Raw genomic sequence first — 14,915 nt, forward strand, 5'->3', positions numbered from 1 at the left:
AGAGAATTTGTCATCAGATACGGGGAAAGAGAATTTACCACAACATACCTAAAAAGCATATCGTTGCAACTTCCTGCTAATAACCTTCTATCTGGCACTACGCCTGGTTCACTCTCATATTGATCAATTGCCACGTGTCCTGTATTTGTAACTAACTCAGTGTTGCAATTTGTGACTCCCTTCATGCACCTCCCCTTTTTTATTAATAACCATAACAGAAAACTTATTGAGAAAAAAATGGAGGAGGTGAGAGAACTTCTAGAGAAAGGTCGATTTGCAGATGATTCATTGGCTGAAACTTCACCTCGAAAAGGGCAAACTCTTCCAACAAAAAAGAAAAGCTTGAACAAGATTTTGAACTGCATATTGGATGATAGAGTGAGAATTATTGGTGTTCATGGGATGGGCGGAGTGGGGAAAAAAAATTATCATGCCTGAAATTAACAATGGACTATTGAGGGAAAATAGACTATTTGACAGTGTTATTTGGGTTAGTTCCTCAAAGGACATGAAAACTGAGGAGTTACAAAAGGTTATTGCAGGGAAGTTTGATATAGAACTTTCAGGATTTCAGGATGAGACTTCAAGCGCTGCCACACTGTTTGAAGCTTTCCAAAGAAGGAAGAAGTTTGCCTTGATTCAGGATGATCTATGGGAGCCATCCTCTCTTGAAAGAGTTGGAATACCAATTCCAACTGTGGAGAACGGTTGCAAATTGATAATAACTACTCGAAGGGTAAGCGTTTGCCGAGGCATGGAAACAACAGATAGAGATATCAAAGTAAAGGGTGAAGCATTGGCCTCTCCGGACATCAAACTGATTGCAAAAGATGTGGCAAAAGAATGCATGGGATTGCCTCTTGGTATTGTTACCGTGGGGCGTGCCTTGAGAAATGCAACTGATATATTTCAGAATGGCAGATTTCATTGATGGGGTTAAAAGCTTCAGCTCTCAACATAGAACAAATGGAAGAATCTGTTTTTTCTCGTTTGAAATTCAGCTTCACAAAATTGAAGGATGACACAAGTAGGTCTTGTTTTCTATATTGTGCTCTCTATACTGAAGGTAATCATGTTGATGCAAATGAATTGATTGAGTATTGGGTGTGGGAAGGTTCATTAGGTGCTTTGGATAGCATTTCAACAAGCAAACAGAAGGGAAAAATCATATTGAATAAACTAAAATATGCATGCTTGTTGGGATAATATCTTTCTTGGCGATCCTCCATCATGTCCAGCTGTTACTTCCCTGTTATTGCAATACAACTCTTTCTCTCAAAATATACCTTATGACTTCTTTGATTTCATGCAAAGTCTAAAAGTTCTTGATTTCTCTTATGATGACATGTCAACATGTCATGTTTTTCTATGCTTTTTCATACAAGAAATTTATGATTAGTGCTTAAATATTGCATTCTTTGGTGCTTAAATGGTATATTTCTTTGATCTTTTGATTTAATAAACTTTGTAGGAAATAAGAAGAAAAAGAAGCAAAAAGAGCACAAAATAAGCTAAAAAGAAGAAAAGAGCTTTGGGGTACACTTTGAAGTTGGATCACACTTTGGAGGCTTAGGCCACGCTTTTAAAAGCATGGCCCATGACCAAATCAAGGAAGAGAAGTGTGGCCCAAAGGAAGAAAAGCGTGGCTCAAAACAAGGAGCAAGAACACAAAGCTCTTACCAAGAGCTTAAAAGCTCTTGCCAAGAGCTTTATCAAGAACACATGAAGAAGGAACCAAGAGCCAAGCTCTTGGCAAAGAGCTTTGAAGCTCTTGCCAAAGAGCTTTTTCGGGCTTGCCTCAAGGAAAATGAGCTTGGAGGCAAAAATTTTCGCTAAGTTAAACTTGGGCGCTCACAGCATGACCATGCCTCCTTCAAAGGGCTATAACTTGAGCTACAAAAGTCCGATTGATGTGCTTCCAGTTGCGTTGGAAAGCTGACATTCAGAGCTTTCCAACGATGTATGGCAATCCATATTTGGCATAGAATTGAGGCACGAGTGAAAGGCATCTTTAAGGGCTAAAAACAAGCAAAAATGAATCAAAGTGCTTCCACCAGGATTCGAAGAGGGATACCAAGGGAAGACACTAGGCGCTACTCTTGTGCCAAGGAAAATGGCCAGCAAATGCTTCACCCAAGACTTGAACCATGGACCTCAAGGACAAGTAAAGCTCTTGAGCAAGAGCTTTTAAGCTCTTGCAAAGAGCTTTGTTCTCTTGTCACAAGGAAGGAACGTGCGCACACTTTGGCAAGGAAGGGAACCAAAGCTCTTGGCCAAAGCTCTTGCCAAGAGCCGAGCTTTCCCCTGGGAGGTGGACCATGGGCCAAAATTCAACCAAAATTCCAATTAAATTCAATTCTTCACCAAATTGAATTGAGGCCAACCAAACCCATCTCTCTTCAAATCCAAAGCAAGCAAAGCCCACATCATCACTCAAAGGCACAAGAACAAGCTAGAATTAGGATTTTCATTTAATTTGTTTTTCATTTCAATTTCATTTTATTTTGTGAAAAGCCTATATAAAGGCATCACTCTCATTTTCAAAAGGGGAGCTTGATTTGAAAGGAGGCTAGCTCCAATAGGGAGTTTGGCACTTTTTAGTTTTCATTTTGCTTTCTCTCTTATTTTTCTTTTCTGTCTTGAAATTTTGGATTGAGATTGGAAGGAATTCTGTTTTCATTCTCCATCTGCAGCTTCTTCTTCTACTCTTTCTGCAATTTACTTTTCTTTATTTCTTTTGCAATTGTTCTTGTTGGATCAAGGAAGGATTTGAGATCTAGACTTGTTATCTAGTCTCTTTCACTCCTGAGATCTTGAACCACCTTTAAATTGCTGCAAATTAAGCATTGCTTTTCTGTTTTTAAAATTTTCCAAGCATTTTTACTTTCTGTTGCATTGCTTCCAATTTACATTTCCTGCAATTGCTCTAAATTCTTATTCATTGAAATTTTGCTTCTCTGTTTACATTGCTTCCAGCACCCCAGCCCCTTTACTTTTTATGCAATTTACATTTCTTGTCATTTAAGATTCTTGCAATTTACTTTTCTTGTTCTTTAAGTTTCTGCACATTTACTTTCTGCACTTTAAATTTCCTGTTATTTACATTCTGTTGGCTACAAATTCACACAATTCACTCAATGTTAGCTTGACTAAACTAATCACCCACTAAAGTTGCTTGATCCATCAATCCCTGTGGGATCGACCTCACTCTAAGTGAGTTTTACTACTTGATGCGACCCGGTACACTTGCCGGTGAGTTTTGGGTGTTTTGGAAAATTCAGTTTTCCACAAAAACACCAGCATCTTACACTGGGATCAAATAATCTAAAAACTTTTACTCTTTATTCAAGTTATCACTAAAGAAAAACCCAACAACTTTTCATTGTTGATGAACTCCTTTTTTTATTTATCGCAAAAAAAGAAGTATAAAATTTTTGAGTAGTCTACTCCCCTCGAATGAAGAATCTCCTTCATTTTTAATTGAAATTAAATGAATATCTCTAAATTAATAAGAGATTTACTTGTCTATCTTATATATAATTTCATGTGATCTTTTAGGGTGCTGCCGGGTTCGGTTTCTAACTTAGAGAATCTATGTGCCTTTTTATTGAGCAATTGCTGGAATTTGAAATTGATCCCTTCTGTGGCAAAACTCACTTAGTTGATGGTTCTCGACATTTCGGGTTGCCGAAACGTAAAACAACTTCCACATCGGATAAAACAGCTATGCAACCTGAGAAGGCTATATATTTCCAATACCATGATTAACATCTTGCCATCTGATTTTCTCTCAGCACTAACCCTTCTAGAGGAGTTATTAGCATCTAATGCTCTCGGCTTTCAAAAATCATTGATACTGAGCGTTTCTGAAATCAGCATCGGTGAAATCATATCCTCCTCGAGATTATCATCTCTTGAAGTAGATTTCTGGCACTGTGTTCTCTATAATCTGCATGCTTGCTTTGGTCACTGCTCAGCTAGAGAAGTTCAAGTTCAATGTTAGACTAGGAGAAATCCAAGAAGTTTCGGAGAAACCAAGTGTGGCATTTCTTGGCATATCCATTGCCAAAGGAAATTTCAATCCCAGCAAATACTACCGAGTTGAGATTTATTGACTGCTATGATATCAGAGTTAACTACTTGCCTTTTGCATGTAGACAAGCTCAAGAAATGCACAGTAGTTTTCTGTTACAGTGTAGAAAGAATTGTTGACACTGAGCAAATCGATTTATCTATGCTGGAGACTTTGGTGCTGAGATATTTGATCAAGTTGCAGATCATATGTAGGGAAGTGACTTCATCTGCATTTATGAGATTAAAGATCATAAATGTAGAATTTTGTCCAAATTTAAAGAGCCTATTCTTAGAGAAACTTTTGCTTCAACTGTCAAATCTTGAAGAAATTAGAGACGGCCACTGCAATAAGATGGAGGATTTGATGAGATTGGAAGGAGAAGTAACAGTAATGACATTCATTCTCCAAAATTCACTTGCCTAGATTAAGGAAATTTAGGTTGGAGTTCATGCCAAATTTAAAAGGGATATATGATGGATTCATGAGTTATGGCTCTCCATGCTCTTTTCAAGTAGTTTCTTGTGATGCACGGAAGAAATTACCCTTTGATCTTGATGAATTAGTAGGCATTGACCAACAACTATTGTCACTGCATGCTTTGGAAAAGTGATTAGTCTAATCACCTTTAAATTAAGGTAGTAAAATTCATGCGTAATAAAAATTATAAATTTAAAAGTGATTAGTCCTTTTTTATTATTTTACAAATCTTCTCACTTACAAGATCTTTTTTGAAATATATTAATATATTATAATAGCAAGAGACTACAACTTTAAACTTAGTATATGCTGGTGAATAAAAAAAAGGTTTTCTTAAACATGACCATGAATCCATAACCATCATCATATTATAGAGTATTGAATGAATAACATGTTGGCACAATCTATGATGACAGCTATATTCCACTCTAGGATTAACGACACAAGCCTATAAATTCAAAGGGACACACGCAACACAAGTATCTGATTTCAGTCACACTAGCGAATTTCATTTTCCCTTACTATTCCCAATATTAAATAAACCAACAAAACAAAAAAGTAACATTAACACATGTTGGTAGTGTTGTAAAACATGACTCCTCTATAGAGAAGAGTGAAAGCACCACAATTTTTTTACACATGATACTATCACCAACAGAGAACAACCACCAGAGGAAAAAAAAGACTAGTCCCTCGAAGGCATAAGGCATGGCCCTTAGAAATGGTTAAGTCATCAAAACATCTCAATTCAATTAGTCAGATTTGGGGCTTTTACGCTTGAAGAGATTAACAAGGCCATAAAATAGTGAAAGCAACCACTGCCAAATGAGAATCAGCAAGTTACCACTTCGCTTATTACTAGATCTTGGATCTGGCCTTGGTCCAAAGATTCCTTTGTATAGTTCTTTCTGCTTTTGATAAACAACTTTGTCGTGTTCAGCAAGCAACCTTAATTCTCTTGCAATCGCTTTGTCTTCAGGGGCATACTTGCGTGCCTTTTGAAAATCTTCCTTGGCAGGATCTATTTGCCCAAGTGCTGCCCTAGACTTGCCTCTCCTAAATAGAGCCTTGACATTGTTTTCATCCTCAGTCAGTACCTTCAAGTTCCATCATCCAGTCAAACATCAAGGGAGCAATGAATCTCATGTACCTATTATTGTAAAATTTTAAACTAATTTCTGTTTTAATTAAAAAGAAACAAGGTTTTTCATAACTTAATTTGCTTTTTGGAGAAAATAAAACATCATTTGGCAGAACATATGAACCAGAAGTAAAACAACTCTCTACGTGGAGAGGAAGAGAGAATTATTGAAAACTATGTAGGTTTACTTAAAATAACAAAATATGACAAAACAAGCTAGTGGCGATGATATCCACAAGTTCTGTATATGAATGACTGAACTGTGTGATTATGCAATAATGGAAACTGAGTTTGAAGTTTCCCTCCGCTAAGATTAAACAAACCCTTACGATATGATACTGTAACTCTCGTGTCAGAGAGAACACAACTGGTTCCATTTTTCGCTATGATATTATAGACAGCAATATTTACAGAATCATTCTACTTCCGTAGTTATATTCCATTAACAACCAAAAACTAAGTTAAAGGAACTTGCAGAAGTCGTAACTATCAATTTTTATATCCAGAGTTATAATAGTGATTATCAGAATATCACAATACAAAATAAGATTAAACATATCTCACAAAGAAAAATCAAGCTCTGCTGAATTGATTGGATAAAATCTACTTACAATTGTACATTGTCCTATAGCTTCTTCATAACGGTTCAGCTTAATCAGACAAGCTGCCATGTTAAGATGGCATGGGTTCTTTACAGCCAAAGCCATATCCCTATATTTCCCAAACAGCTGAAACATGAAGTCATCTCCCATATATGCTATGGCCTAAGAAGAACCAAGATAGTAAAACTTTGTGAAACCCAAAACCGAAATGAAGAGAAAAATAAAGTTTTAATGAGCTAAAAGCAATAAATACTAGTTAGCAATGTAGAAGAGCATTAGCAACATGAGTGTGTAACCATTTCATACTGTTGCATAGCCTCCTCTAGTTTTTCTTGCTGAAACAAAACATTTCCATCCATCTTTCTACGATCTGCTGCACCAATCCTTTCCTCCACAGTCATATCGCTGCGAGCTTTTCCCTATGGAATCAGATTCTATAAGTATCTTACCAAATCCACGACCATATAAAGTAAGTAATAGCAACTTACTTCTTTCGTTTCATCAAAGCCAATAAGCTCAACTTCATAAACTAAATCTGCCCTGGGAGGAACATTGGGGAAAGAAAAACTTCCTTCCTCGCCATATCCTAATTCCCAACCCACACGTAGCAATGCACGCTCACCATCTTTCATGTTTGCCACACCAATGGCCAAGCCAGTCATTTCTTTCTTTTCTGTTGCAGAACAAATACATCGGAATCCGATAACAAGTCCAATAGAACGATGGCCACAACATTTTTACTTTCTTGACTTTGTTTTGCATTCATGTTTACTAAGATATTGGACAACTTGTGCTTGGATATCAAAGTTCTAGAAAGATAATGATGCATAAACAAGGAATTAATGATACGGGAGTGGGAGGCTTAAATATGAGACAAAATTTGTCATTTTTATAATTTATTCAATCATTTGATAAAATTCATGAATAGGTGTCTAAGCCTAATACAACTATAGAAAAGAACATCACCAGACAATACTTGGACACAACGTTCAATCAGAAAATTCAAAGATGTTTTAGAATAATTATGACAGGAATCCATAGATTGTACCAACCAAAAGACAAAATAAATCGAATAGTTCAAACATCCATCTATGTACCTTTTCCTAATACCATCTCAATTGGTCGCTGTTCTTGCCACGTGTCTTCAAACTTGTGCAGGGTGCTTTCAGACCAACCCCTGTAATGAACTACAACAAACAATATTTTGTTTAAAATCGTCATTTTGACCTTACAAGAATAGCAAAAGGATATGCAAGAAAAATGCTCATAAGGCTCAAAGCATTCCCGTGTTCTATTAACTTCGATCACGTGAAGAGCAGATATTGCATAATCTCAACACATGCTCTATTTCAAGATCCTATCTTAGCCCGTGGCCACGCTAATTTTTTATGATAGATTGAACTTGAATTTGAAATCAAAGGCAGTAAGTAGCACAAGTATAAGTTCAGATAATTTTACACAACCACAATTACATAACAACATTCTTCAACTGTAAGCGCACTCTTATTATAAGGTAACGTGTATAGAACACAGGAATTCAATCCTAATTGCAATGTAACCATGATTAGGACATTATACTTACTAAAGCAAGTTGAATATTTGGAAGGTTTCTGGCCATGGCCTTCCTTAATTACTTGCTTAGTGACCTTCTCGTGAAGGACTTTAACTTCAGAATCAACTTTCGGCGGGACGCTATATTCTGCTGGAACTTCCCCTTTAACAAATGCAGAGCTTTCAGCAATCACTCCATTTTCATCTTCTTGATTTGCAAATGCATCCATTAAATTATTTTTTTTTCCCTAAAACAAAAACAGAGCAAAACCAGAATTACCGAGTGATTGAGGTTGAGCTGCTTGAACTTCTTCCATGCTGCGAAATCCTTTGTTGCATAAAAAAATTGGAGAAATGAAAAGGAAACAGATCAGACTGTGTGAAAATTTAATTGATTTTCTTGAGAACCAAACAACAGAAGAGAGAAAAATTCAGGAACTAGAAAGGATTTGATCCACTTACGTTGATTGGATCGGGTTTCGTTGATGATTTAGTGGGAGTAGCACGAGTCGAAGAAGACTCCAAATAGTAGATACTTACGAAATTACCAAGAAGGGTACACTGCCAGAGATGAAGGAGATTCTAAACTTCAATTTTTTTTAGGGTTTTGCTATCCTATGACCTTTGGCATAGGTTAAGCATAGACCGATTACCCATACATCACTCTACCTCTCTAAGCATAGGTCGATTACCCTCTAGTTTAAAAAAAATTTTTGGCAATAAAATTAATCAATTAGTAAAATTCACTCATGTTCTAAAAGACTCTCAAACTCAAGCTATTAAATACCCTTTTATAAGTCCTTACTCTTTTTACTAAAGACAAAAAAAATTAACTTTCACCTCCATCCGCCATCTCATTAACATTCACCTCCATCCGCCATCTCATTAACAGAAACCCTTCTCCTCCTCCCAAAGAAGTCATCCAATCCTCTCATCTACAATAGTGTGGTTTAAAGGTCACTACTGCTAAACAATACATAACCTTAGAAATCCCACAAGAACTCATTCAAAATTACCAAAATTAAGGCTACACTCATTTGCATCTAGAAGCAGTTAGGCTTATTCTTACCTTTCATGGAAGAAGATCTCTTCCGGTGACGGCCAAAGTTGCTCTTTTAGATACCACTTTCAAAGAATACCAACATGTCTTGATAGGAGCATTAGTAACTACACTCTCCAATGGAAGTGTCATTCTCACTATAGCCCCTAATTTCACTATGAGACCTTCAGATCCAACAATATGTCAAAGGCTAAAGATCCAAATACAGCTAGTTTGAGTAATTCAAGATTCTAATGCTGAACAGGCCACCTTACATCACCAAGTTCTCTACAAAGTTCAAGACCATGCTCTTGATCTCAATCTCCCAAACACTACTGGAGAAGCATTATTCATGTTCACAGATAATGCTAGAGGGCCAGTAATTGTAAACATTCCAAGAATGATCACTACTGATGAACTTTCTTCTATCATTCAACTGGAATGGATTACTGATTATGAGAAAGCTTTCCCGAAAGAACAGGTTGATGTTCATACTACAACACCTCCAACTATTACTCATAATAATAATGGAACGGTGACTACTGTGTTCCAAAGACCTGAAATATCAAGCAAACTTCACTACGAGGATCATCTTTTAAGAGGATTAATATGATTTCTCCTGTTCAGGTGCAAACAACTCACGATCAGCATGATCCACCTGTGCACTTTTATGAGAATGAAAAATCTGTTTATGTTTCTCATATAAATGGCCACTTTATTTGGAATGTTGATCCCTCTATGTGTGATTCTGACTGTAACTGTGCTGACCAATGGAGTGACACTGATGATGAAGATTATGCTAGAAGACAGAGGAACAAGAAAAAGAAGAAGAAGATACTACAAGCCCCTTGCTCCTTTAAAAGACCTGAGCCTCCTGATGATGCTGAAGCAGCTCCAATGCTCAGAAACAAACCAATGCTCAAGAAGACGAGACTGTCCCGAAAAAACTCCATGGATTATCTTTATCAACCAGTCAGTACAATCCCATGTATTGCTACTCTCAGATATTATGAGAAAGAATTCCCACCTTTAGTGACCCAAACTGATGAAAAAAAATTATTAGGAGACCTTATGTGATACCTCAAGGAATCACTCTACATGGACATCAAGCAACAACTCCTCAAGAGGAAGTGCTTAATTGGCATACAGATAATGCAGTCAGCCAAAATAAAGTACTACTCTGGATAAATCACACTCTTGATGCTCTTGTAGAAAAAATTGAAGGTCTCTCAGCACAATTAGGTTATGTGGCAGAACAAGTGGCTGAACTCAGAGATCGGCTCTCTGCACAAGCTTTTCAACTTGATCAAGAACTCAAGGCCTATATTGATAATCTGTACTTTGGCCCAGAATTCCACAAGAAGAATAGAGAACTGGATCAAGTCAAGGCCCAACTTCGACAAATTGAGATGGACAAAAATAAAACAGTTGTATCTCAAGCATTGGCTATAGACCCATTATCCATGTATCTCAAACCATATCCCTCATATTCACCTGTTTTCTTTCTTTTGACATATTCACCACCAGAAACCCCAAATTATGACTCCATCTTCAAATCCACCTATCATTTGGCCAGACAAACAAACACCAAAAAATCCATCTCTCCCCAAGGGCGGCGTTATTCGTCTCAATCCCAGCCACAACCACCACAGTCTCAGCCTTCTTTCCAACCCAGGCCTCATCCTCCTTGGAAACCAGAAAATTTTTTCAGAGAAGAAACCTCTTTTAATGTCCCTACAAAAGATAAGGGCATCAAAGAAGGGTCTCCTGCTCCAGGACGATCAATTAATACTCTTACTCTGGATAAATCACACAGTGAGAAAATCACTGACGAATCTGATCCTGATGATGCAACTACTGAATCCAGTGAAGAAACTGCTGAATGGTCCGAAGAAGACTATGAGGCAGACCTATCAGCAATAGCCATGGTCAACCCTGTAGAAGAAGAAGAAGAGGAAGTAATCTCTGAAAGGGATGAACCAGCAACTTCAGCTAATCCTGCTCCTGCAGGGTCCTTTAAAGTAAAAACACCCAACAAATGGTTCACCTTTAATGATATCCCACCGGCAAGATACAGGAAAAGGTTAAATGAATTCAGTGCTTGGATTGAAACTACCATGGCCAATCCAAATCTTTCAAGCACACAAGTCCTTGCAGATTTTATAAATCGAATGACTGGCAATCTCCGAGAATGGACGAGCAACCTTTCTGAGTATGAAAGACTCCAGCTCATTAATGGTACCCCTTCTCAGTTTTTTGGAATAATACATCAAGAATTCTTGGGAGACATTACAATTATCCAGAAAAGAAATTCTCAAGAATACTTTGAAATGAAGTATTGTTCACTCAACAGAAAGGACTTGGAGGGACATTACAAGAAAATGGCTACTAAATATTATCCTCTTGGAGGAAACAATAACCCGCCACTCAAACAAGTCTTCATGGCATCTTTGCAGATGAACTCCAGCCAGAATTACAGCAGATGATGATGGCTCTTCACAAAGAAGTAGCTACCACTACCATTGGAGAAATATATCAATTGGCTCTAGCTGCACCTTACAAATTATGCAAACAACAACAAATGTTCAAATAGCTCAACAAAAATTCAGGCAAACTCAAAGGAGCATGCAATAAATCCTATTTGAAGATCAGATGCAAGGAGCCAAGCACGTGTGATTGTAAGCCAAAGAAAAAGACACATTGGCAACCACCAACCAAGGCATTTCGCCAGAAGGCATTTAGGAGGGGAAGAAAGAAGCAAAAATACCGTTATTTCAAAAGAAGAACACCTCATACTAAGTCAAACAAATTCTTCATTTGTGGAAAGTAAGGCCACTTTGCTAAATCATGTCCTCATAAGACAAAGAAGGAGATAAAAATACTTTAGTCTTTAATGGATGCAGCTTCCATCGAAGATGAAGAAGATTTTGAATCAGTACTTGAAGAACAAGAAAGCAAAGATGGAGAAACTGAATATGTTTTCCAAGACTTTGATTCAGAAGGAGACCTCCCACCAAAAAGGTCAATCTTTTCTATATCCTCCATTGCCTCTATCACAACAAGAATTCCTAAAGGATCAAGCTTCCCAGAAGAAGAAGAACTTGGATACCTTGGATCCTTAGGACTGAAACAGATTGATGGTACTCTTCGTCCTCATTTCGATTTAAAAGTCAAGACATCCGTCTATGACAAACCAACAAAGGCTATTGCACTAATGGATACTGGGTCTTGTGCCACTGTCCTAAGACCACGTCTTACCAAAAGAAATGTGGGTACCTTTTTCTGAAAGGTTCACAGCAGCTAACAGTGAGATCTTCACCATCAATCTTATTTCCAAAAAAACCCATTGGTTTGGAATATTTTCAGGCCAAACTACTTGGCTCAGGGTACTGGAAAGCTATCTCCCAAACAAAGATATTCTGTTCGGCTTTGATGCATTCTTCCGAACCCATGGATTGCATATCAAACCCACTGGACTAAGTTACAAAGGGCAGTTTTTACCTTTTTCAGGGATACAAAGTATCCTTGAAATCCAAGAAGCTCCAGAAGAATATAAGGAGATCCAACAGCTACTCCTTAGTGCCTGTTGTGACAGTCATGATCAATTCAACCACCCTGCACCTTTATGGAAGAATCCAGAATTTTATGTTCGACTCCCCTTCAAAAAGAATGAGGACATCAACCCGACAAAGGCTACGCATTCAGAGATGAACCCTGAAGATCTTAAACTGGCAAGAGCTGAATGTGCAGCCCTTCTTGTTCAAGGGATCATTGAACCAACCCATTCTAACTGGGCGTGCCAAGCATTCTATGTTGAAAAAAGGGCCGAGCAAAATAGAGGAAAGAAAAGGCTTGTTATTGATTATAAGCCACTTAATGTCTTCTTACAAGATGACAAGTTTTCTCTACCAAGAATCTCAGTTATTACACAGAGATTAAGTAGAGCGAAAATATTCAGCAAGTTTGATCTAAAGGCTAGTTTTTGGCAAATTGGGCTCCATCCTGAAGATAGGTACAAAACAGCATTCTGTATACCTAAAGCCCAATACCAGTGGACGGTGATGCCATTCGGACTCAAACTAGCACCATCCATCTTCCAAAAGGCAATGACCAAAATCTTTGAGCCCATATTACACTCCACACTCATCTACATTGATGATATCTTACTGTTCTCAAAAGACAATGAAGCCCACAAGGCACTCCTGGCCCAATTCACTCAAATTATCAAAGATCAAGGAATCATGCTATCATAAAAAAAGAGCTCTATTGCCAAGAAAAGAATTGAATTCCTTGGGATGGTCTTCGAAGTTGGATTCTTTCAACCAGGAGATCATATTGCTAAAGAATTAATCAATTTCTCTGATGAAAATATGACAGTCAAACAAGTCCAACAATTCTTGGGAATCGTCAACTACATCAGAGACTTTATCCCAGATGTGACCAGACACACCAGTCAGCTGTCAAAACTCCTAAAAAAGAATCCCCCCACCATGGAGACTTGAGCAAACCACAACTGTCAAAATCCTGAAGAAGATAGCACAAGACCCCCCTCCTTTAAAGATTCTCAGCACAGGAAAAAGAATACTGCAGACAGATGCTAGTGATGAATTCTGGGGAGCAGTGCTACTTGAAGAAATTGATGGGACAAGACATTACTATGTGCATGCTAGTGGACAATACAAAGAATCTGAAAAATATTACCATGCCACTTACAAAGATATTCTTGCTGTTAAAAGAGGAATAGAAAAATTCAATTTTTACCTCAGTTCTTATCATTTCACTGTGAAAATGGATAACACCTCTTTCCCATCAATCCTAAAAAAATTTATTTTAAAATATTAAAATCTTTAAGATAATTTTATTTTGTTTTAAAAATTTAATATTTTAAAATATTATTTGTATTAATTAATTATTTTTTATAAAAAATTAAAGATTAAATGATTAATTTTTAAAAATAGTATATATTATTTTATATTTTTTTATAAAAATAATATATAATTTTTACTAATAACCAAGTCTTAAATGTTGACTAAAATTAATTTTTTAAATTAAAAATATTAATTATTAAACATAAATAAAAATAAAAACAAATATAAAAAGTAATAACCCTAATTGTAATCTTTACTTTCACTCTTTATTCTATCGCTTGCTGGGTCACCCTCCTTCTTCTTTTTTTTTTTATACCAAAGATAGGAAGACTCGAACGTGCAACCTCTTTGATGAGTATGGAAAGACTATACCATTTGAGCTATAACTCATTGGCGGTCGCCTTCCTTCTCTTATTTAAAATAAATTTATAACCAATATTATTTTTTGTTTCATTACCACTCTAAAATTTAACATATTTTTATATTTAAAATATTTTTTAAAAAACTTCCTTAAGAACAAAATATAGAGTTCTAATTTTTTTCTTCTTTCTACTAAATCCTAAATCCACCATAATCCAACACTCATTATTAAGCCTGTAAAATCTATGATTGTTAAAAAATAAAAAATAAATTATTTATCAAAAAATAATTAAATCAAAACAAAAAATTTTTAAGTTTAAAATTAATTAAAACTTATATAATTTTCATAAATATTTAATACTCTATATTTAATTAAAATTACCAAATCTCAATTATCCAAAAATTTCTAATTTTACATTTTCTCCAAAAACAATCCCTAATTCTCAAATGAGGTAATGGCCAAATCAGTACCCGAAAGATTCAAACGCTGACATTTTGGTACCTGACTATTGTTATTGACAAAATGATACCTGAATGTTTTAAAAATTTGTCAAGCGTGTCCTCGAACTTGTCGGACCATGGCTCCGGCGAGTAAGATGCTTACATGTTCACCGGTTTTTGCTGACAAGAGAAGTTTATTTTGAGTTGGAATTTGTAATTAAAAATATTATTCCAAACCCTAATCCCTCCCCCTCCCTCATCGTAGCCCCCTTTCCCTTTCCCTTTCCCTTTCCCTCCCCATCGCAGCCCCTTCCCTCTCCCTCCCTCTCATATCATCTCATCTCATCTCATCTCATTTCTG

At 36.6% G+C, this 14,915-nt stretch overlaps 2 protein-coding genes across 4 annotated transcripts; one reads left to right on the forward strand and one right to left on the reverse strand.

The window, feature by feature from the left end:
* The first annotated feature begins 430 nt into the window (after window positions 1-430).
* LOC107646701 (putative disease resistance protein At1g52660) lies at window positions 431-931 on the forward strand. Its single transcript, XM_016350868.1, has one exon. It carries the CDS (start codon window positions 431-433, stop codon window positions 929-931), a length of 501 nt encoding a protein of 166 aa, XP_016206354.1.
* Window positions 932-5,036: 4,105 nt separating this feature from the next.
* Window positions 5,037-8,493, reverse strand: TWD1 (FKBP-type peptidyl-prolyl cis-trans isomerase family protein). Of its 3 annotated transcripts, XM_016351906.3 has the most exons (8): window positions 8,309-8,493; window positions 8,127-8,174; window positions 7,878-8,009; window positions 7,393-7,482; window positions 6,784-6,968; window positions 6,592-6,714; window positions 6,305-6,457; window positions 5,037-5,649 (listed from the first exon to the last, which is right to left on the reverse strand). In XM_016351906.3, the coding sequence occupies exons 2-8, from the start codon at window positions 8,161-8,163 to the stop codon at window positions 5,305-5,307; spliced, it is 1,065 nt and encodes a 354-aa protein (XP_016207392.1). In that variant the 5' UTR covers window positions 8,164-8,174; window positions 8,309-8,493; the 3' UTR covers window positions 5,037-5,304. The 3 variants fall into 3 exon arrangements, with proteins under 3 accessions (XP_016207392.1, XP_016207391.1, XP_020959951.1); XM_016351905.3 differs by lacking the exon at window positions 8,127-8,174 and having other exon boundaries at window positions 7,878-8,094; window positions 8,255-8,447; XM_021104292.2 differs by lacking the exons at window positions 8,127-8,174; window positions 8,309-8,493 and having other exon boundaries at window positions 7,878-8,111.
* Window positions 8,494-14,915: the final 6,422 nt, after the last annotated feature.

The sequence above is a fragment of the Arachis ipaensis genome, chromosome B6 (assembly GCF_059453495.1).
Source record: "Arachis ipaensis isolate K30076 ecotype BB chromosome B6, ASM5945349v1, whole genome shotgun sequence".
NCBI classification, from domain to species: domain Eukaryota; kingdom Viridiplantae; phylum Streptophyta; class Magnoliopsida; order Fabales; family Fabaceae; genus Arachis; species Arachis ipaensis.